The sequence below is a fragment of the Gigantopelta aegis genome, chromosome 4 (assembly GCF_016097555.1).
Source record: "Gigantopelta aegis isolate Gae_Host chromosome 4, Gae_host_genome, whole genome shotgun sequence".
NCBI lineage: Eukaryota > Metazoa > Mollusca > Gastropoda > Neomphalida > Peltospiridae > Gigantopelta > Gigantopelta aegis.
Window position 1 is genome coordinate 105578673 of NC_054702.1, and position 23528 is coordinate 105602200.

Here is a 23528-nt window from a genome sequence, read left to right on the forward strand (position 1 = left end):
CACACAGGCATTAGAGTGGTTAACCTTATTCAGACACTGAACCAGCCCCTTCAAACAGGCATTAGAGTGGTTAACCTTATTCAGACACTGAACCAGCCCCTTCAAACAGGCATTAGAGTGGTTAACCTTATTCAGTGTACACTGAACCAACCCCTTCAAACAGGCATTAGAGTGGTTAACCTTATTCAGACACTGAACCAACCCCTTCAAACAGACATTAGAGTGGTTAACCTTATTCAGACACTGAACCAGCCCCTTCAAACAGGCATTAGAGTGGTTAACCTTATTCAGACACTGAACCAGCCCCTTCAAACAGGCATTAGAGTGGTTAACCTTATTCAGACACTGAACCAGCCCCTTCAAACAGGCATTAGAGTGGTTAACCTTCTTCAGACACTGAACCAGCCCCTTCAAACAGGCATTAGAGTGGTTAACCTTATTCAGATACTGAACCAGCCCCTTCAAACAGGCATTAGAGTGGTTAACCTTATTCAGACACTGAACCAGCCCCTTCAAACAGGCATTAGAGTGGTTAACCGTATTCAGTGTACACTGAACCAGCCCCTTCAAACAGGCATTAGAGTGGTTAACCTTATTCAGTGTACACTGAACCAACCCCTTCAAACATGCATTAGAGTGGTTAACCTTATTCAGACATTGAACCAACCCCTTCAAACAGGCATTAGAGTGGTTTTCCCTTTTCAGACCATTCTATCATCTACAGACAGTTAATAAAGCCAGTCTTAATTGAAAGACACTAGAGTGATCTCCCCTAGTCAGACACTGACGACCAGTCACCTCGCATACTAATTTAAACCAATCTTACTCAGATAATGAAAGAAACTTTTCGTTCATTTATACTTATTTTTATCTTTATATCCAATAAAGGTTTAAGCACACTGTCCTGGGCACACATCTCAGCTATCTAGACTGCCTGACCAGGACAGTGGGTTACTTGTTAGTGGTTAGTGAGAGAGAATTTGGTGTAGTGTCATACCCAGTGAGTTGTTAAACTTGCCGTGGGTGGAAGCTGGTAATGGGATATGAACCCAGTACCTACCAGCCTTAAGTCCAGTAGCTTAACTACTATACCACCAAGGCCAGTTGAAAGAAACAGACTGTATAAATCTCACCTGGCAGGCCCCAGCCACACAGATTCCAAAACCATCAGGACTGTCGCACTGAGTCCCGTCCACAACCTTTTCCCTCAACTCTTTCACAATACTGGTCCCCACTGCGCGACATTTCAAGGAACATCTGTTCATTTCATCTAAAACAATATTAAACAGGTAAACAAATCACACCCTGCCAGTCTTAGTCTTACGTATAAACAGTAAACATTATTACAATGGTTTCATCTAAATTTAAAAAAGTAAAAAACAAAAACAACCCTCAAAACAAGATTAGCTACACATTTGTACCCCAAAATAAGCAATTTTAGCAGGACACAACTTTTATTACAAAACCAAAACCAAATGAAAAACAGGGCTATAACAATTGCACACGTTTTGTTGTCTTTTGGGGGTTGGTGGTGGTCGTGTTCTTGACCGACAGACCTTTTAAAAACTTTGACGTGCTATCTGGACTATCATAATTTATCTCACCAAATCCACCACCAATGAAAAGTCTCACCAAAATGAGGAATCCAGCTATGAGTCTCGTGGTGTCCGTTCATCCTGACCTCCGTTCTGTTGAACTCTCCGCACTGCTCATGTCGGAAATCAGAAGTCTGTGGACAGATCTACAACACAACACAATACACCATTTTATAATAAAAAACACTTAAAACAATAAATGAATGTTTAATGACACCACAGCATAAAAATACATTGGCTACTGAATGTCGAAACTAGGGGATTTTGACATGGATATTTTTTTTATTATTATATATTTCAGTCATTTAATACCTACAATCATTCTAAATTGAAAATCAGTTGAACATAACATATAGGTTATGAATGTCATTATTAATGACCAGTGTTTCACCATATAACAGCAAATCAGTTTATAAGTACATGTACAAGTAACATATCTTATGTAAATACATTTTAACAAAATGTGGAACAAAAATTTTAAAAATCAGACTCAAAATATTACAGCATTTGCTATGATTCACTGTAACATGCAAAATATAGTTTTGTTTTTTTTCATCTGGTAAATGTTTTTTTGTCCTTGGTATGCAAATTTAATTTAAAGATGAGTAAATTTAAATATTCCAGCTAACCTTCATATTGAATTTCAACTTTTATTTGAAAGACTACCAATACAAAAATATTTACTTCTGAAAAGGTTAATCAAGATGAGTGATGACAAACACATTTTTTTTAATGAAAACAATGCATACCTACTGGGTAGATTAAACATCATGAGCTTTTACATGTGACAACATATCAATTGTTTTACATAATCAGTGAATGCTCAGGCTTTTGTTTTAAAATATGTTATATGTTGATTGCACCAAAACTTGGTCTGTTTTTAAAACCTCCACTACACTCCATGTTTAGACCACGATCTTGTCAGAGCTTCCATGTTACATAAAACACAATTTACAATGATTCAAGTTAGAACACACCTGTGTATTACATGACGCGTATTTAACAGATGGACCCGAACAACCATTGCCAACACCTGGACTGAAAAATAAACCAAACTGCTTTAACACACAACCATGAACAATAAACTCTACATAATCATGCAAAAATGCTTCATTTAATATATATACATGTATTATTATTTAATTGGAAAAAAGGAAATGTTTTGTTTAACAATGCACTTAGCAGGGGTTCAAAAAATTTCAAAAAAATTACTTGCCACAGGGCAAGTGCTAATCAGATATTCACCATCCCCATATATTTTTCCACTTGCCCATACTTCTTAAGGTAACCAATTGTGTTACTCCTATTTAATTTAATACAGTGCTTAATAGTGTAATAATCTTGAAAGTAATTGGTTTAATTGCACAAATAAAGAATTTTGCCAATAGGTTACAACTCTTATCTAGAAAGTACTACATGTATATGTCTGTCCAGTAGTATCAACTGTCTTTTCTATTTGTTGATTTAAACTTTATTTTTTAAATAGTGTCCATTTGTTGATTTAAACTTTGTTATTTGTTTGGTAGTGTCCACTTGTTCATGTAAATATAATTACTGTGTTGATGTATGCCTTAGTGACCACTTCTATGGCCGTGGATGTTGTGAGATCCCTTCCCACTCGTGAGCCATTCTTTTATGGCTGGCATTGGTTCGAAAATGTTTAGGGATTTTGGCCCATGCGTCATTATTGTGTGTACATTATTATTATTTTTTGCCCCAAAACACTTTTCTGGGGTGTTTTTACCCTGTTCATAGCTGAGAAAAGTCTCTCGCAAACAGTCGTGGCTGGGCTCAAAGTAAACTTTGCAAATGTTTTTAAATAGTGCAGGCTTGGTAAACAACAGCCGGGGAGGTGGTGTACATCGATTGCTGCCTTGTATTTTTAACTTATTGAGCATAATTTATTTGTTAAAAGCTATTAATAAAGCAGAAAAAGATAAAAAAAATTCATGTATGCTTAGAGGGCATCGCACCACCACGATTATGACGTAGGGCTAATGAAATATAACTTCACCATACCCGTTCCTTTTACACAACGTATATTTACGTATGTTCTGCTACAAGGTTTATTATATCTAAATTAAAATATCTTGCAACTTTTATAAGAATACAGTTCATAATATTTATGCTCTGTTCAAGTGAACTCGGAAATTATAAACTTGCTTTACGCCCCCGTTCATTTGCAAAGAGCAGATACCGGAACTACGTTAACGTCTAATTTAATTTGAATATGACAATTTTAAACTGTATCCCACCTCATTTACCATGTCTGCGATTAAACATTATGATTGCACACACAAGGCATGTATACTTTATTTTTATATAAGCTGTAAAGTGTATTGGATGTTATTTCTAAGTTTGAAGATCATCAAACCGATTACTTGTATGAATTCAGTCAACGTTCAGTGGCGGAAATTACCGATCTTAGTCGATAGTAAAAGGGGAATAACTGTAAAGTTGTTATTAACTTTTCAACACATTGTTTTCCGTTTTGGTGTGTCAACACACTGGCAAAAGATCCGATCGTTCCAGCATTTAGGGTTAGGGTTAGTTATGCTTAGAGCTATGTAAATGCTTGCACGATCGGAACTCTTTCCAAAGGTTTTACCGAGATTTGTACCAAAATGTAAAAAATGTTTTAGGTTTTACATTAGTCACTTGTCATCGGGCACATGCAGTTAACATAATTACTTGCCCGGCATGAAAATTCCACTTGGCACAGGCGTCGGGCGATGGGATTTTTTAACCCCTGACTCAACACATTTTATTTACGGTTATATGGTGTCAGACATAATATGGTTAAGGACCACACAGATATTGAGATGACACCCGCTGTCGCCACTTCATGAGCTACTCTTTATGATTAGCAGCAAGGGATCTTTTATATGCACCATCCCACAGACAGATAGCACATACCATGAACTTTGATATACCAGTCGTGGTGCACTGGCTGTAATGAGAAATAGCCCAATGGGCCCACTGGCAGTGATCGATCCCAGACCAACCACGCAGCAAGCGAGTGCTGTACTACTGAGCTACGTCCCATCCCTATTATTTAATTGAAACCTGACAATAATGATGTGTCCTCCAATTTTTATACAAGGTGCATGGTATATTCATGTAAAAACGTTCCTGAGCACCAGATAAAACCAACTGTAAAATGTGTAAATGGTCGAAATTTATGACGTGTGTGGACACATAATAACTGTTCAATTTGTCTCATAATGTTTACAAATGACCAATAAATAATTTCTTAAAAAACAATTTGATTTTTCTTTCAGTACCATAAGTCTAATTTGATCTGTAACAGGAAACAATTTGTTTTTAAAATCTTGATTAGTGATATTTCTAGTCAATTAAAAATTGATTAGCAACTACAGTTTAATGTTTTAAAATTATGTAGCGAATCGTGACACGATACTGAACAAAAGGTTCCTTGTGTAAGAGTACATGACAAAGCTATATACAAATTTTCAGCTCAATATATCGAGGCATTGTGAACAAAAACATCTGAAAAACTATATGTGGGGCAAAAACCGACCTCGGTGGCGTCGTGGTAGGCCATCGGTCTACAGGCTGGTAGGTACTGGGTTCGGATCCCAGTCGAGGCATGGGATTTTTAATCCAGATACCGACTCCAAACCCTGAGTGAGTGCTCCGCAAGGCTCAATGGGTAGGTGTAAACCACTTGCACCGACCAGTGATCCATAACTGGTTCAACAAAGGCCATGGTTTATGCTATCCTGCCTGTGGGAATTGCAAATAAAAGATCCCTTGCTGCTAATCGGAAGAGTAGCCCATGTAGTGGCGACAGCGGGTTTCCTCTCAAAATCTGTGTGGTCCTTAACCATATGTTTGACGCCATATAACCGTAAATAAAATGTGTTGAGTGCGTCGTTAAATAAAACATTTCTTTCTTTTCTTTATATGTGGGGCAAATGGATGGACAGAAACAGTCAGAAAGAGGGACGGAAACAAAATCTAAAATCCCTATAATCCCCTCCGGTTGGATCAGTATGGGAAACAAAAAAGAAACTCACAGCTGCCACATTTATTTCTCCCACCAAAACAGGCAGTTTGAGAGTACTGCTAAAGCAATACATGTCACCTACCAAACTCAAATGTTTTTCTTATCTTCTAAATTCAACAGCCATACTTCTGTGAAAAGTGGGTAAACCACCATAAAAGTTAAACAAGATCAGTAACAGTACATGATAAAAGTATATACAAAATTTCATATCAATACCTTCAAACAAAAGTCTGGAAAACAAACTTTTATATCCCCTAAGTTCAAGGGCCATAACTCTGTAAAAATAGGTAAATCGCCATGAAATTCAAACTTAATCTGTAACAGTATATGATAAAGCTATAAAAAAAATTTCAGGTCAATATCTCAAGACCTGAAAAAGTCTGGAAAACAAAATTTCAAATCTCTTAAGTTCAAGGGCCATAACTCCATCAAAAATGGGTAAATCGTCATTAAAGTCAAACTTGATCTGTAACAGTATATAATAAAGATATACACAAAATGTCAGGTCAACATCTCAAGGCTTTCTACAAAAAAAAAAAAACATCTGGAAAACTATATGTGGGACAGACGGACTCTAGATGGAACTTAAAGTCTCTCCGGAATCTTTTATAGGCACTTTCCCATAGAGAGGACAACACATACCATAGCATTTGAGATACGAGTCTTGGGGGGACTGGTTGGGATGGAAAAACATTCGAGTGATTTGAGGGCAATCAATCCTACAACCTACTGAGGGTGATAAAAGATACCTGAAAAAATAATTCCCATCAAAGGTTTTAAACTAAAGATTGATTGATTACAACGTCAGTTTCTAGAAGAAATACTCTCTCTTTTAGATGGCATAAAGACAATCCCTCACCTTGTGTGAATGCAGCCTCGTCTCCGTGACTTCACCCCACCCCCACACGTCCGAGAACATGGCGTGAAATCACTCCATTTGTCCCACCTCCCGTCATCACACTGAAATAACAAGAAAACAAAATTTAATATAACACATGAATATGATCAGGTCAGTCAAGGGATTAGAAATAACTTTCTACTTTTAGTAATTTTCTTCCATATTTATTTTCTTCTTCAGCAACAATCATTTGTAAACAACAAAGTACGGCAGGCAAGTTTTATGTGTATGGGTGCATGGTACTAAATTGGTTTTTGAAATACAAAAAGCCTACTCGGACTGAACCACCTAATCACAATGAGTGACTTGATTACGATGTTGTTGGGGTTTTAAACAAATTTTACGATGTTTATGTGCATGTTCTACACATGCTAATCACGCGCCTGTCATGGGTGCAAGTTCTGCGTTACGCCAACTCTTTCTTCCACGACAGAAAGTAACGAGTGTTCTTTAGAATTCCAATCTGTACTTGTATACTCTTGCTTTGATTGATCCAAATGATATCACATGACTTAAAAAACAACAACCCGACGACGGCGACGTTCAATTTTAAAATAATTCCAATCTGTAAATATTTTTTTTTTAATACATGCTTGGATTGGTTCAAATAATATGTGACCGACGTTCATAATTGCACTAATCTCCATTTTGCACTACTTCGGCAATGTCTAAAACACCAAATATATCGTTTCAGCTGGGGTTTTTTTAAATTTTAAATTAATAAATAACCAATAATTGTTTTTAAAATGTCCTAATGTACGAAATAATGTTAGTATACCCTCATTCGGCTACTGACAGAAAACGCTGAACCGCAAAATGGGTTGGCCTCTTATTCTGTGTATTAATTTCCTGACGAAAGAGTTCGATTGTTCTTTCATTGTATTTATTGATAAAACAGTTATACCCTTCTGGGGCGTAGCCAGGGAGGAAAAAAAACCGCCGAGACAAACCCAGACCTGTAAAATAAATATCAATGTCATGGGAAAAATAAAATAAATCTGGGGAAATTCCAGACGAGGCAAGCGCCTCGTCTGCCTCATGCTGGCTACGCCATTGCCCTTGGAATTATAAAAAATTCTGAAAATGATATATATTTTTTTACAGGGGCGGAACGTAGCCCAGCGATCAAGCGCTCGCCTGATGCTCGGTCGGTCTAGGATCGATCATCGTCCATGAACCCATAGGACTATTTTTCTTTTCAGGCAGTGCACCACGACTGGTATATCAAAGGCCATGTATGTGTCTGTGGGATGGTTCCATATGAGATATCCCTTGCTACTAATGAAAAAATGTAACGGGTTTCCTCTTTAAGACTATTACCAAATGTTTGAAATCCAATAGCCGATGATTAATAAATCAATGTGCTCTAGTGGTGTTGTTAAACAAAACAAACTAACTTTTTTTTACATTTATGGATTTTGATCCACAGACTCGTTTTACACACTTATGCATGAACGGTTTCGCGCCAACGATTCTTGTAAGCAACTCGGCGATCAAACGCATCATAGTATATAAAAAATAAATAAAAATAAACTAATTCCAAAACCAGAGTATTATGTATAATACATACATAATTTTTTGCAGAAGTTGAATTTGCGCAGTCCCTACCATAGACGTACGGACTCCCATTTTTGTAGGCAGACATGCTTTTGCCCGAATTAAATGAAAATGCCCGAATCTGGATAACATTTTAAACAATAATATTAGCATTACTGCCAAACATCTATATAGGGTTGCAACGAATCACTACGCATTTTTACATGGATTACAACTAATTTTGCACTTTCCCCCCTAATATCGCTATCCTTTTTGCCCGAATTTGAGGTTTTGCTCCAGCACTAGGTGGGCAGTTACCCCCGCCCCCTGTTTCGTACGCTTATATCCCCTATTGTGATGATTCTAGGTGGGCAGTTACCCCCGCCCCCTGTTTCGTACGCTTATATCCCCTATTGTGATGATTCTAGGTGGGCAGTTACCCCCGCCCCCTGTTTCGTACACTTATATCCCCTATTGTGATGATTCTAGGTGGGCAGTTACCCCCGCCCCCTGTTTCGTACGCTTATATCCCCTATTGTGATGATTCTAGAACCGCTACCGATTTTTTTTTTTATCAGCAAAACCTGTCATTAATGCCACTCCTCACGTTATGTTATGCGTAGCGATAGACTTGCATTGTGTTGACAGGCTGGGCAAATAAACCAATTTAGTCAAAGCCGCTCATATTAAATAGTACGCGACGTTTCTGCCAACAGTGAAAATCCGTAGGTAAAGTCTGGTGCGTTTTGTATGCAGTCAGCGACCTTTGACCCCAACATACCTATACGTCTGGTTCACCAAGTATGAATGATAGTTGTAATACACGCCAGTGCATATCTCACGAATCACACGGGTAAAAATGTATCACATTTTAAATATAGTCTAAAAGAATTCGACGGTCGTCAAACATGCATAGGCTTATTATATAACAAACTGAAATTATAAACAATTTTATCATCGAATCTTAGCATAAACGGAAACAATTATACCAATATCTAATAGCAAAAGTTACAGAAAAATTAAAAACCTACAAAACAATGAAATGAATGCAATATATTGAAACTGCAAGGTATTGAAACTTGATATATTATGTGAAAGGATGGAATGACTCAATATGTACTGATTATAAACTGTTTTGAATAGCAACTGCAGGCCCGTAGGAACGATATCTGGAGGTGGATTGGGGGGGGGGGGAGCAATCTAGAGTGATAGAGTAAGAGGAATGATGCCTTTACACACACACACACACACACACACACACACACACACCAATCTTTAGAACAGAAAAGTCCAATGATTCAACCAAGGGAGATCCTGCCTCCATGGAAACGAACATATTAAAGTGAAGGAAATAATTAAAGTATCACACTAACAGGAAAGAGTTACTGCAACCAAAACCCCGACCCAGTGTTAGAAAGACGAAAGTCAACCGTGTTACTAGCAGTCAAGCGTAAATTACAGACATTCAATCCCACATTACTAACATTCAATGCCACATTACTGACATTTAATTCCTCATTACTGACATTCAATCCCACATTACATGTGTGCATTGTAATAACAAGTGTTCCCTATTCTTTCTCTCAGTACATATACACCATACGACTTTGTTTTGGTGACATGAGGGTAGAGTCTAGAATCTGCTGGGGACTGGAAGGCACTCATTGGCAGAGCATTCTCCTGAGGCGCGATGGGTCGTAGGATCTATTCCTGTGACAGCTGGACTCATTTAATTTTTCCCATTTTACTTAATGCTGTTTAGCAGGACAATCAAAAGCTGCAGTGTGTGCAGTCTTGTTTGTGAGAAAGTGTACATAGTATTTGCTGCTATTCCGCAGAAGTAACCTATGTGACAATCTGATTAAAATTAGCTCTACTGGGTCTAGCAGTAGATCTATCAGCATTGCGTGGACTCCCATGTCCAGGTGACATTTCATCTATAAATAACAATTTTAATATCGACCAATTACACTTCGCCTTTTATAGCGTTATTCGGGAGCATACAAATGCTAAAAATATCGGGCTGGACTATTTATGCAATAGGCGAACTTGTTGGTCTATTGCAACATTGAAAAAACAGGGGGAAAAGTGCAGTAATAAACTCTGGATTGTGTACTAGTATAAACAGATTTTATGGCTATACCATCACGGTTTTTTGTTTCGTCTTGAAACGAAATTTATATAAAATTTTATATTGCAATTAGTTTCCGGCACACTTTATAATTCACCCGAAACATTTCGTATACCCTCGGCATAATCCCGAATGTTTTCAATTTCTTTTCAAATCACTGACATGATTTTGCAAGTAAAATTTTGATTAGTCGAATGAAAGGTCAACTGGACATGAGCTCCAACGGGCTGCTGTTAGATCCACATGTAATAGTGGAGCTAATTTTAATTAGATTGCCTATGTGAAGACAGCGAACGTTTTTCTTTTACCATTATCTAGGCTAGGTTTTGCGATAATCATATGCAACAGACTTATATGGCCGTAGTTCAAAATGTTCTGGCGCGAAACTGGATACGAAGCAAAATGAAGCTCAGAGGTATACAGCGCTCGCCTGAGGTGCGATACTTATCGAATCGATCCCCGTCGACAGCCCATTGAGTTATTTCCTGTTTCAAACAGTGCTCCATGGCTGTGGTACGTATTCTCCTGTTTGTAGGAACATGAATATAAAATATCTCTCACTGAGAGTAGCCCATTCCACACCAGCAGGTTTCTCCTCTAGTGTTAGTTAACAGTAGTATTATTAGACACTTCACTGCCACCGATTAAGCAATGTGCGTCGGTGAAAGATATATCGTTTTTAAGTCTCGGACATGATCCAATGTTAGAACTTGAGCCAACAATAGGCGTGCTTAAGTTCAAACACCTTACTCCGAATGATTAGCACATCGAACTTTTGCACATGATTTGGGTGGGTAGGTGGGGTGGGGTGAAGCGGAGGTGGAGGACGGGAGGTATCATAATTATTATGTTATGCCTGTTGAATGGTTTAAGTAAAATTTAATTGTGTGGGTAGAGGGTACACCAAAAATGGCCTATCATGACCCCCCTCAAAAAAAACCACAAAAAAAAACACCCACAATTTTTTTTAAAATAATTCTGGAACTGTCCTTAGATAAGTTTGTTGACCTAGAAATTAGACTGAGTGGAAACTATTGATTGGATACAAAATCGTTGCTACAAATAGTGTTGCTGTAGCCAGGGTTTTATATTGTGAGGTGAAGGGCAACCACACTGATATACCATGTTAGTGATTAATTTTCTGTCTGTTTGACCGAAATATTGGATACAAAAATGTCATGTATTATATGCCATAGGATTTCAAATTTCATGGGAAACACCTTTTTGGTTCCGTGCCTTGTGATCATGGAAACCCATCGAAAACTGTTTTATTTCTGTTGTGTGATGTTACCGACACGGTACGGGAAACGATTGTTTCCGTGAAATCCGAAGGCCTGTATTGACTAAATTTGTGTGAGAATCATGAACCTGTCGATCAACCCATAACTGGACATTTTACAGTCACCTCATGGTCCTTTGTTCATGGATAACGCGTTTATGAAAGTCGGAAAGGAGTCCCGTTATTGGTAATATACATAATACAAAAAAGTTTGTTTTGTTTAACGACATCACTAGTGCACATTTGCAAATTTTGACACAGTCATAGAGAAGAAACGTGATACATTTTTCCATTAGTAGCAAGGGATCTTTTATATACACCAACCCACAGACAGGATAGCACATACCAGTCGTGGCGCATTGACTGTGACGAGAAATAGCCCAAAGGGCCCACCGACGGGGATCGATCCCAAAACGATTGCGATTCAAGCGAGCGCTTGACCACTGGGCTATGTCCCGCCCCTCCCACTCACCTATATAATATACATTTGCATCCTTTTATACATTTGATCTACTAAATAAGGAAGTTCATTGATTCCTCGCCAGTGATATACTGATATGGTTATAAACCAATGGTAAAATATTTACGTGAACTCAATCGGAGGAATCTAGCTCTGAGGATAAACAGCACAGGTTTGAGCAGTTAAACAAATTGTTTTCTGTTCTAAACAATTTTGCACGCAAAGGCCATGGCATGTGCTGTTCTGATTGTACATATAAAAGACACCTAATCGAACAAATATATACTATTTTTCTTCCACTGTTGTCTAATGGTTAATCAACGATTACCGTAGGCAGACCCGTAGAAATGATAACTGAAGTGGGTGGGTGTTTTGTGCGGGCTACTGAAGCGACGTGAGCTGCACATCTCCACTCGAAATGATTATATTTCAATTGTTTGCACGACAGGAAAGGACAGGGAAGGGTGGGGAGGGCAAAGGGGGAGGGGGGGGGGCGCCTGCACACTCTGGTGCAAGGGAGCACATGCAGTCCGACCGTGATCGGTAACAGGCGGTGGGGTGGTTTAGTGCTATGGAATTTTGAGTCCCGAAGGATGAGTCCAAAGAGAAATGGTGCACATTTATGAGAAGGAAATTAGGCGCATTTTTGAACGGTCCGCCGAAATAGTAAAGAAGGGACCTACGTATGTAGTTTTGGAATTTAGTAAGCCGAGAGTAGCTCGTTAAGGGGACCTAGATGGCGTTGAAATGTCTCCCGAGGTTGCCCATAGGGCCCTTAAAAGGGCCTGAACTGTTCAGCTCGTGGCATGACAAACAAGGGGAGATTCGCTAGCAATTGTGTATATAAGTTTAAGGTAGAAACATTGTAGTATTTCTATCTGTGGTGTATGTGTTGACTGAAAGGTTGCATGGCAAATATCCACTACCACTTCGTCGTTTTCACTGACCTGCTAATAAGATTTCAACTCTATGTGACAAGTACATCACCAAAAGTGCTAGCCAGGCATATCAGTGAACGCCGGCCGTGAGGAATGCTACTGTTTGGGCCGAGTGGCTGACTGACTGACTGACTGCTCTAATTAAAACCCGTACCTTCCTACCGGCCTGTGTTTTGAAGCCACACGTCTCTCGTTGTGAGATGTGTTTGCACAAGAGTTTATCTGCAGCAGCAGTGTCACTGTGCACACTGACCTCGTCATATAGGGCTTCCCGCGTGTTTGTCACTGTGACATGTGTTTGACGTAAGCGAGCCTGTTAAATATATTGGCATTTCTCCGTTCCAACCCGTGCTTCACTATTAATTGCCATGTTATGGAATCCTATGGGATTTATATTGTTAAACAGTACTTACATAAACGTCCAAAGATCTCAATTGGTCCTAACTGGGAGTGGAATGGGACGAGGAGGGTCATTTGTATATTAAGTCAATTTTCAATATGGTTGGGGGCAATGTATAATATTCAGAGTTTGAAGAAGCCAATATAGCCCCACCCACTTCTGACGCCTATGGATTGGGAGTGGGTGGGGGTGGGGGTTAATGTTCCGGTCCCAGAGATTTGTATATAGCTAAAGACGGTATATATTCTGGAATATGTTAAATCTGTTGAATATACATACTTTGTCTGCCATTTTAAAAGTGAATGTGGGGTGTGGCCGGGGTGTGGCGATGGAGATGAAGGGTTATGGAATCCGTGTCACATATCAAAGGTTGTACATGACGTGAGACATTCTGTTTATAGAGAAGTTGAAATAAAACACCTTTGGATTCATAACGGCAGCGATTACTTCTCTCACACAAAAAAACTCGCTAATTTGCTAAAGATTTTTAGTTGGTCTTTTTTTAACGACACCACTAGAGCACATTGATTTATTAATCATCGGCTATTGGATGCCAAACTTTTGGTATTTTTGACATGTGGTTCTAGAGAGGAAACCCGCTACATTTTTTATTAGTAGCAAGGGATCTTTTATATGCACCATTCCACAGACGAGATAACCCATACTACGGCCTTTGATATACTTATTTGGTCTAGACACAAAATTCAGTAAGGGGAAAGGGAAGGAATACTTGTTTAACAAAACCTCAGAGAGAGAGGGGGGGGGGGGGGGGGGGTGGGGGGGGTGTTAAAAAGTTAGAGTTGTTTTCTTTAACGACACCACTAGAGCATCTTGATGTAGGCCATTGATTATTGGATGTCAAACACGTAGTCTTAGAAAGTACACCCGCTACATGTACGTATTTACAACTTAAATGATCGATTTTGGCAATTAATGTTTAAAGCGAAACGGAAAGGAAACGGAGGTCAGCTGCTTTAAAGGTTAATGAACGGGGGGGGGGGGGGGGGGGGGGGGGTAGGTTCAGTCAACCGTTTGTCGCTAACGCATGCTACACTGGTTTTTTCGCCATACATTAATCGTACATAATTAGAGGCTTATGCCTTGTGAATCTGTCAAAATAGTTTGAAAACGTTCGTCTGAACGTAGGCCTGAACAGCATATTTACCTGTAGACTGAACCTTATTGACATTTTTAAATAACCGTAGTGCCAGTAGTGGGCGGGTGTCACTGCGGCATTCAGATAATTTATTTTTCTGTAAATAATCGATTGTCTTGTGTAACTCGCACACACATCTCCAAACATCACATTTAAACAGCCTACTAGCGCCTTGCCAAACATAACCCATTTGCGACTTGAGAAATACAAAATGTGCTACGAACCTGCCTCCCCCCCAACAAAACAAACGAAAAAAAAACCCCCACAACCCCCCCCCAAAAAAAAACCCACAAAAAAACCCCCACACAACCCAAACAAAAACAACAACAACAACAACAACACACAAACAAAACCCACACAAAAAACAACACACAAAGAAACAAAACCCCCAAACAAAAACAAACAAACGAAAACAACTCATTTAGTTTGGGGGCCTCGGTGTGGGAGTAAAAATAGGTGGGTGTTATTTTGAATTGGTTCTTTAGTCGTCCTAAAATGTCGAATTCTAAAATTACCGAACAAATTTAAGTTTAGGAGTGGCCGGTACGGAGGCAGTGGATTTCCTCTCTGTAATTCCACCAAGCGTCAAACTATACTTAACATCATACATTTTTTAGGTGTATTTATAAACACATTTTATTTTTTGCCAAAAAATATAAATTTGGTAGGCATACATACCTATTTATATATAAAATAATATAATGTGCACATTGCGGGGAATTGTATGTAGCATCGGGTCGATAAAATTCTATAGTAAATGGGTAAAACATGCATAGCAATAATATATAATATAATAACATATGTCATGTATCAATGTTGTCTGTTATATACGTTTTGAATTGTCGCTGGACAGCAGTTGCGTTAATTTAAATGTTGATGGTTTATTATAATAGAAAGGTTTAATATATTTATCTCTTATGCTACTGTAGAAAGTTAGACACCAAAATATCCGTAGTTTTAAAATGTGCTGAGTTGTCATTAAATAAATATTTCTTTTCTTCCATTGTTATGTTAAATCGGTTTGGACACGCACTTCTGCAGTATTTTATTTTACACGAAAAACAGACAACACAAGCAGTTCTGAACAGACGTAATATTTGCCATGAATCGTCGCGGGTGGTCCACCCTGAAGTACGGCAAACAATGCTACAATACCTCACACGAAAAGTTACCAACATCTAAATTAACCTATACCGCATGATAGGCGGAAAGTGGGTGGGGAGATGGACGCTAGACCATGAAAATACAATGTACGTTCGAGAACAAAGCTATATTGGCAAGGGATCTTTTAAGGACAGGAAAGCACATTGGCCAGTTGTGATGCACTGGGTGGAACGAGAAAACCCCCAATCAGTTGAATGGATCAACCTAGGTGATTCGATACTGCGACGCAAGCACCTCAAGCGAGCACTCAACCAACTGAGCTAAATCCCCGATTTTCAGTTAATATTAACGTCGTAATGTCTAAATAAAGTGCAAAGATGTAACGTGGAACTGAATATCAATAATACAACAAACTGAATGTCAGTAATGTCGGTTAAATTTATGACACGATGGATGAGGGTTCTGACTGCAGTCACTCTTTGCCGTTAGTGCGATTCCTGATTGCAGTCACTCTTTGCCGTTAGTGCGATTCCCGATTGCAGTCACTCTTTGCCGTTAGTGCGATTCCCGATTGCAATCACTCTTTGCCGTTAGTGCGATTCCCGATTGCAGTCACTCTTTGCCGTTAGTGCGATTCCCAATTGCAGTCACTCTTTGCCGTTAGTGCCTTTCCCGATTGCAGTCACTCTTTGCCGTTAGTGCGATTCCTGATTGCAGTCACTGTTTCCGTTAGTGCGATTCCTGATTGCAGTCACTCTTTGCCGTTAGTGCGATTCCTGATTGTGGTCACTGTTTGCCGTTAATGCGATTCCTGATTGCACTCACTCTTTGCTGTTAGTACGATTCCTGATTGTAGTCACTGTTTGCCGTTAGTGTGATTCCTGATTGCAGTCACTCTTTGCCGTTAGTGCGATTCCTGATTGCAGTCACTCTTTGCTGTTAGTGCGATTCCTGACTGCAGTCACTCTTTGCCGGTACGATTCCTGATTGCAGTCACTCTTTGCTGTTAATGCGATTCCTGGTTGCAGTCACTCTTTGCTGTTAGTGCGATTCCTGATTGCAGTCACTCTTTGCTGTTAGTGCGATTCCTGATTGCAGTCACTCTTTGCTGTTAGTACGATTCCTGATTGCAGTCACTCTTTGCCGTTAGTACGATTCCTGATTGTAGTCACTGTTGGCCGTTAGTGCGATTCCTGATTGCAGTCACTGTTTGCCGGTACGATTCCTGATTGCAGTCACTCTTTGCTGTTAGTGCGATTCCTGGTTGCAGTCATTCTTTGCCGTTAGTGCGATTCCTGATTGCAGTCACTGTTTGCCGTTAGTGCGATTCCTGATTGCAATCACTGTTTGCCGTTGATGCGATTCCTGATTGCAGTCACTGTTTGCCGTTAGTGCGATTCCTGATTGCAGTCACTGTTTGCCGTTGGTGCGATTCCTGATTGCAGGCACTGTTTGCCGTTAGTGCGATTCCTGGTTGCAGTCACTCTTTGCCGTTGGTGCGATTCCTGATTGCAGTCACTCTTTGCCGTTAGTGCGATTCCTGACTGCAGTCACTCTTTGCCGTTAGTGCGATTCCTGATTGCAGTCACTCTTTGCCGTTAGTACGATTCCTGATTGCAGTCACTGTTTGCCGTTGGTGCGATTCCTGATTGCAGTCACTCTTTGCCGTTAGTACGATTCCTGATTGTAGTCACTGTTTGCCGTTAGTGCAATTCCTGATTGTAGTCACTGTTTGCCGTTAATGCGATTCCTGATTGCAGTCACTCTTTGCCGTTAGTACGATTCCTGATTGCAGTCACTCTTTGCTGTTAGTACGATTCCTGATTGTAGTCACTCTTTGCCGTTAGTACGATTCCTGATTGTAGTCACTGTTTGCCGTTAGTACGATTCCTGATTGTAGTCACTGTTTGCCGTTAGTACGATTCCTGATTGTAGTCACTGTTTGCCGTTAGTACGATTCCTTATTTCTTTCCACCAGTCTCTGATCCCCTTAAGAAGGCGGGACGTAGCCCAATGGTAAAGCGCTCGCTTGATGCGCGGTCGATTTGGGATCGATCCCCGTCAGTGGGCCCATTGGGCTATTTCTCGCTCCAACCAGTGCACCACGACTGGTACACCAAAGGCCGTGGTATATGCTATCCTATCTATGGAATGGTGCATATAAAAGATCCCTTGCTGCTAATCGAAAAAAAGTAGCCCATCAAGTGGGGACAACGGGTTTCCTCCCTCAATATCTGTGTAGTCCTTAACCATATGTCCGACTCAATATAACCGTAAATAAAATGTGTTGAGTGTGTCGTTAAATAAAATATTTCCTTCCTGATCCCCTTAAATGTAATCTGAGCTGTAACTGCGACTGCATTTTATGGTCAAGGACATTTTTTTCGAAGTTTGTTAAATGTAATGCTATATGGTTGCGTTGCCATTTTCCCAATCCCGACTTACGACGGGTAAGCTCAGACCACACAGATATTGAGAGAGAAAACCCGCTGTCGTCACTTCAAGGGCTACTCTTTTCGATTAGCAGCAAGGGATCTTTTATATGCTCCATCCCACAAACAGGATAGTACATACCACGGCCTTTGATATACCAGTCGTGGTGCACTGGCTGTAAGGTCAAGGTCATTTTGAATTCTGTTAAATGTTTTTAATTGCTTATTTCTCTTGACTCATTTCATGGATTATTTTAATATTTGACATAGATTTTCTCCAAGTGATATTTTAAGCTAGATATCCATTTGATATTAAATGTGACACCAGAGCAAGGTAGAGCATTAAATTTGTTAATAAATAGAAAAAAACCGTTTTTGTTTGGAACAGTTTTATGCCACTCAATTCTTTTTCGCCTCATGAAAGTGCCCCACATAAGAAGAATTCGGCATTGGCTGTCTTTATCAAACATCTTCCCCCATCCGTCTGAGTGCGTGCATTGTGTTCATCGGTAGCACTGCAGTAAGGCATCGTCTTCTTCTGGCAATACAACACCTTCCTTGCTTCGCCAACATATTCCAGGTTACTAGTCTTAGCATACAGGATACTTGTGAAACGTTCCAATAGCGGGAGTGTATCTGCATCTACTAGGATCTAAGAGTTTAGCACGATGCAGGTAAATAGAGATTAATACATGAGTGACCGTTAGATACCATTTATCTCACAACGAGTTGTTTTAAAATGTATCTAACGAGCGAAAGCGAGTTTGATACGTTTTTAAACAACGAGTTGTGAGATAAATGGTATCTAACGGACACGAATGTATTATTCTATTTCTTACATATCCGCAAATACCAGGTTTTAACATCTTTTTGGACTAAAAGTTATTTACAGCCGTTGCATTTGTAGCGAACTTACACGTCACAGACACATGATTGTCAGGTTAACTATACGTCACAATGTAATCTATTTCCACCGTGTTGCTTTTCACTGGCTGCTTGGCACTGGTGACCTGGTCATCACCTAGGAGCAGCCAGTCGTATGTCATGAAATTGTTAACACACATTCGTGTGTTAACAACCCATGTGTTATCGAAAATAATGCATGGTGTTCTCACCAACGGGTGTGTAAGAAAACACGGATAACATCCGTGTAGAAGTTCCATGCACCCCAGACTTCTTTCTTTCTTTCTGGGTTTTTTCCCAGTCATTTTGGTATTTAGTAACAAAATATATTCCACATACTCGTCTACAACGTCAATAGTGGCTAAATACACCGCAACCGTATTACAGTGGCTAACTATGCAGTAACCGTATCATGTACTGGTGTCATTAGGAAATGGTTTATTATCATGTCATCAAGTACCTTAGCCCGAGTACTCTGACTGTAAGAGAGCTAGACGGACATTTGGACATAAACACGCTCTCATTACAGTCAGAGACCAACCTATGTCTTTTTTTGGCAATTCCTGACTACCAAACGGTAGGCAACGAGTCCCGCTCTAATACCACAACAATCCTATGTTTGACGTCAAATACCTTTACATCAATCATTTTCGAGTTAAGTGATACAAAAAAATCCACATATTAATCACTAATACACATACTACAGAAAGAAACCCGACAGCACCCACATTCAGCTACGCTTCGTGACACTCCGTCGCAACAATTGCAAAGCTCGGCGATCTATTTCGAGACGTAGACCACGTGATCGCGCACTGGGCGATTCCGCCTTGTGCAGCAGTTACAGGGGCCGTCTCATATCAAGCGAAGTTACAACATGGAAGAGTTGGCTAATGCCGTTTTGGATGAATTTGGATTTCATTACGTCATTAAACCAAAACAATTACACATTATTGATTCCATTTTGAATTTGAAGGATACATTTGGGGTGTTATCGACAGGATACGGCAAAAGTATGTGCTACGTACTGCCTCCTCTTATGAGATGACCCCTGTAACTGCTGCACAAGGCGGAATCGCCCAGTCTCGAAATAGATCGCCGAGCTTTGCAATTGTTGCGACGGAGTGTCACGAAGCGTAGCTGAATGTGGGTGCTGTCGGGTTTCTTTCTGTAGTATGTGTATTAGTGATTAATATGTGGATTTTTTTGTATCACTTAACTCAAAAATGATTGATGTAAAGGTATTTGACGTCAAACATAGGATTGTTGTGGTATTAGAGCGGGACTCGTTGCCTACCGTTTGGTAGTCAGGAATTACCAAAAAAAGACATAGGTTGGTCTCTGACTGTAATGAGAGCGTGTTTATGTCCAAATGTCCGTCTAGCTCTCTTACAGTCAGAGTACTCGGGCTACAAGTACCTATGTAATATACCGTAAACTGCTTTGCGTGTTTACTTTGCAATACTCAACATGCAAGCCATTATTGCCATTTTAATTTAAAAATGAAATGAATAAAATAAATTGAAAAGACATGGGCGGTTGGTGGATAATCTAAGTTAGGCTATAACAAATTGCAACAAAAAAAATAAAAAAATACGTACCAATATTTCTGCCGTGGCTGTCAACAACAAGAGCAGGGGTAGGTAATCCATTAGCGTGATGGACCTTGGTGCTCGTTCTTTAAATAAATCTGTACACTATATCCTGCAGGTCCTCATCTGGAATTTTATTGTCTTGTAAACATAGACGCAGTTTATGGTAATCCGTCCAGTAATCCCTCCAACCTGTGTTGAAATAATAATAATATACATGTACATGATAATATAATAATAATAATAATAATATACATGATAATAATAATAATAATAATAATAATATCAGAACAACATCAGCAACAACAGCAGCAGCAGCAACAACAACAGTAACAACAACAGCAGCAGCAGCAGCAACAACAACCGCAGCAGCAACAGCAGCAACAACAACACATTTACAAAAATAACAACAGCAATAATTAGTAAAAAAATTATTAATCTGTTTACATCCGTGTTTATCATACAGCACTTCAGTCCTATAATAATATGATTAATAATGTCTGCAATTAATCCTCGAATCATCATACAGTTCCTATAGAAAATTAATTCATACCTTACTCCAAGGTCAAGCCACAGGAAATGCAACCTTGGCGAAGTTTGTGTCAACAGCCTAAAGAATTATACCAACATGTGTACACAGATTTACCCGTTCACAATGAAGCATTTGATGTTTAACGACATATCAGCACGAACAAAGCATCGACTATTGGGTATCAAATGAATAAATGAATGAAAGAGACATGTATATAGAAATGTGTTGTGAACTCCTAGAACACATATAGTCGAAATGACAAAACAAAATTTGAAGATTGTCAGTGGTTGTTCTCCCCATTAAATATCACTCTGTTTACACAAACCATTACAATATAAACGACAAAACCGTTATCCATAGTAAAAAAACAAGAAAGAAACTTTGCACAATGCACAGTCCAATGGGCATTTGGCAAAATTGTGGTTGATTCCATGAAACTCTATCTAGTGTCTTGCCTATAGGAGGACAGCCACAACCAAGGAGATCCTTAACCGGACAATGCATCCTTCCCGTACATCTCACAGAGGACTGCCACTCCTAGACTAGTTCACCAAATCAAAACTAGCAAAGAACAGAACTCATTGGAAAAAAACATTTGACAAACTCATTGACGTATTGTATTCAAAGTCGTATCTTTGCACAAAGAAGAATCCAGGGGAATTTTTAACAAAATCGTTGTTGCTCCCATGAACCACTGAAAGGTGATTCGTCTATAGGAGGACTACAAATTCCAAGACTGGGTTGACAAATCTCAACTTGCACAAGACAGAACTCAGTGGATATTTTATCATGACATACAATCATAAAACTCGTTTTAAAATATTAAGGCGCTATTAGGTGTCTGTCCCGGGGAAGAAATTCGATGTAAACATATAATTACATACTACTCTTTTAAATTGCTTATGTCATAGTCTTTGATATACCAGTCGTAGAGCACCAGGTGGAACGGGAAATAGAGAGAGAGAGAGAGAGAGAGAGAGAGAGAGAGAGAGAGAGAGAGAGAGAGAGAGAGAGAGAGAGAGACAGACAGACAGACAGACAGACAGAGCTCTCAACGCCAACCAAGAACGAAGACTGTTAATATTTTGATGTAAAATTCACCAATATCCCAGAACATTTGTTCTCTTATAACGACAATGCTTTACTGAATTATGATGTCCTTTCCTAGTTCACATTAAACATTATTAACTCGCCTTCTGCCCTTATGACATTTTCTACGGGTATGATTGCATGCCTATTGTAATAGGAAGGCATCTATAAGATGTCTAACTCAAGAAACGAGCCGACTGTATTTCTTGGCGCCTTTGCTTCTACGACCGGAGTAATTACGTGGTGTGATCACGTTCTGAAGACGTCGAGTTAATGCTTCCATCATACACCTTGACAGCCGTGTTAATTCCCTAAATGGTTATGACGTATACGTCCCAACACTACGTCACATTACGTACAAGATATATATGCATACTTCAAAACTTCACCAAAAGCAAGGATTGTAATAATTACTACCAAGAGGTAGATGACAAAAGCAAAACAAGGAACACACCTCGATAATTGATACAAATAGTAATATTAGATGTGTACTGCATTATTTCCATATCAAGCAACAAGAAGAAAAGAAAGAAAAAAGACAAGATAAAACATACAAAACCCCCAGATACTTTTCCAGCTAGACTATGCAACACCATAAGGCGAAATAATAATAATAATGGTGTACATAAAATTCTTTCAGTTAGCATGATTGTTTTTTTCTTTTCTTAAGATGAGTTTTGGTTACCTCTATCCTGTACATATCCTCAAAATTCAAAATATCCTTAGAATCGATGAATATTAATTTTTAACATTCATTAAAGGTACGAATTTTTAAAACCCCATTTTATTGTTGGTGACATTATTGTTTGATGTACATAACGCTTGACTGGCTCTCCAACCGTGCATAGTATGCAGAATACTCCTATTATTCGTTTGACATTTTGTGTGCTATAGAAACCTTTCAACATCCACTGAACTTCGACGTGTTCCGCTATCTTTTATGAGACGATAAAATGACATACGTTAATAGCTATAGTGTTTCGTCCGTTGGGACACAGTAGGACAAACATGCAAACAGCTAAACAAATATCTCTAAAATTAACAAGACAGGTCTAAAAACATTTTGAAGAAGACAATGTTTATTAGAAAGACTTTTTTATAAAGGAACATAATATTTGGTTTGCTGGATTTAATCGCACTCTTTGCTACTGTTGCAATAATATTCCGTGCAATTATTGTAAGTCTATTTACTTGTATATTTTCAATATTTCAAATTTATTCACTTTAACATCTGTTTTTGCTAATTATTTTTCAGTTCAACACCAAGGCGCATTGACGTGCCAATTGTGTCGCGTAATGTAGTGACCTTCAGAAACTGTATGAACGTAAGTTTGGGTACATTCTAAGTCTAGAAACGACGAGATTGCCTTGAAGTTCCCAGTGTGTTATGAGTGCATTGTTAGTCTCTGCAATGAGTTCACCTCGTCTGCTTCATAGTAAGTTCAGTTAATAACCG

General features: G+C 39.1%; 1 protein-coding gene across 3 annotated transcripts in view; it reads right to left on the reverse strand.

Annotated features, from left to right (window-relative positions):
• LOC121371665 (papilin-like) overlaps positions 1 to 23528 on the reverse strand; it is a 172448-nt gene that overhangs the window by 130521 nt on the left and 18399 nt on the right. For all 3 annotated transcript variants that reach the window (XM_041497728.1, XM_041497729.1, XM_041497727.1), the window contains exons 2-6: positions 20461 to 20643; positions 6485 to 6585; positions 2573 to 2633; positions 1633 to 1741; positions 1134 to 1270 (exon numbers count right to left, since the gene is read on the reverse strand). In XM_041497728.1, the coding sequence (XP_041353662.1) occupies positions 1134 to 1270; positions 1633 to 1741; positions 2573 to 2633; positions 6485 to 6585; positions 20461 to 20511 (459 nt within the window). In that variant the 5' untranslated portion in view covers positions 20512 to 20643. The remainder of the gene's footprint in view (positions 1 to 1133; positions 1271 to 1632; positions 1742 to 2572; positions 2634 to 6484; positions 6586 to 20460; positions 20644 to 23528) is intronic.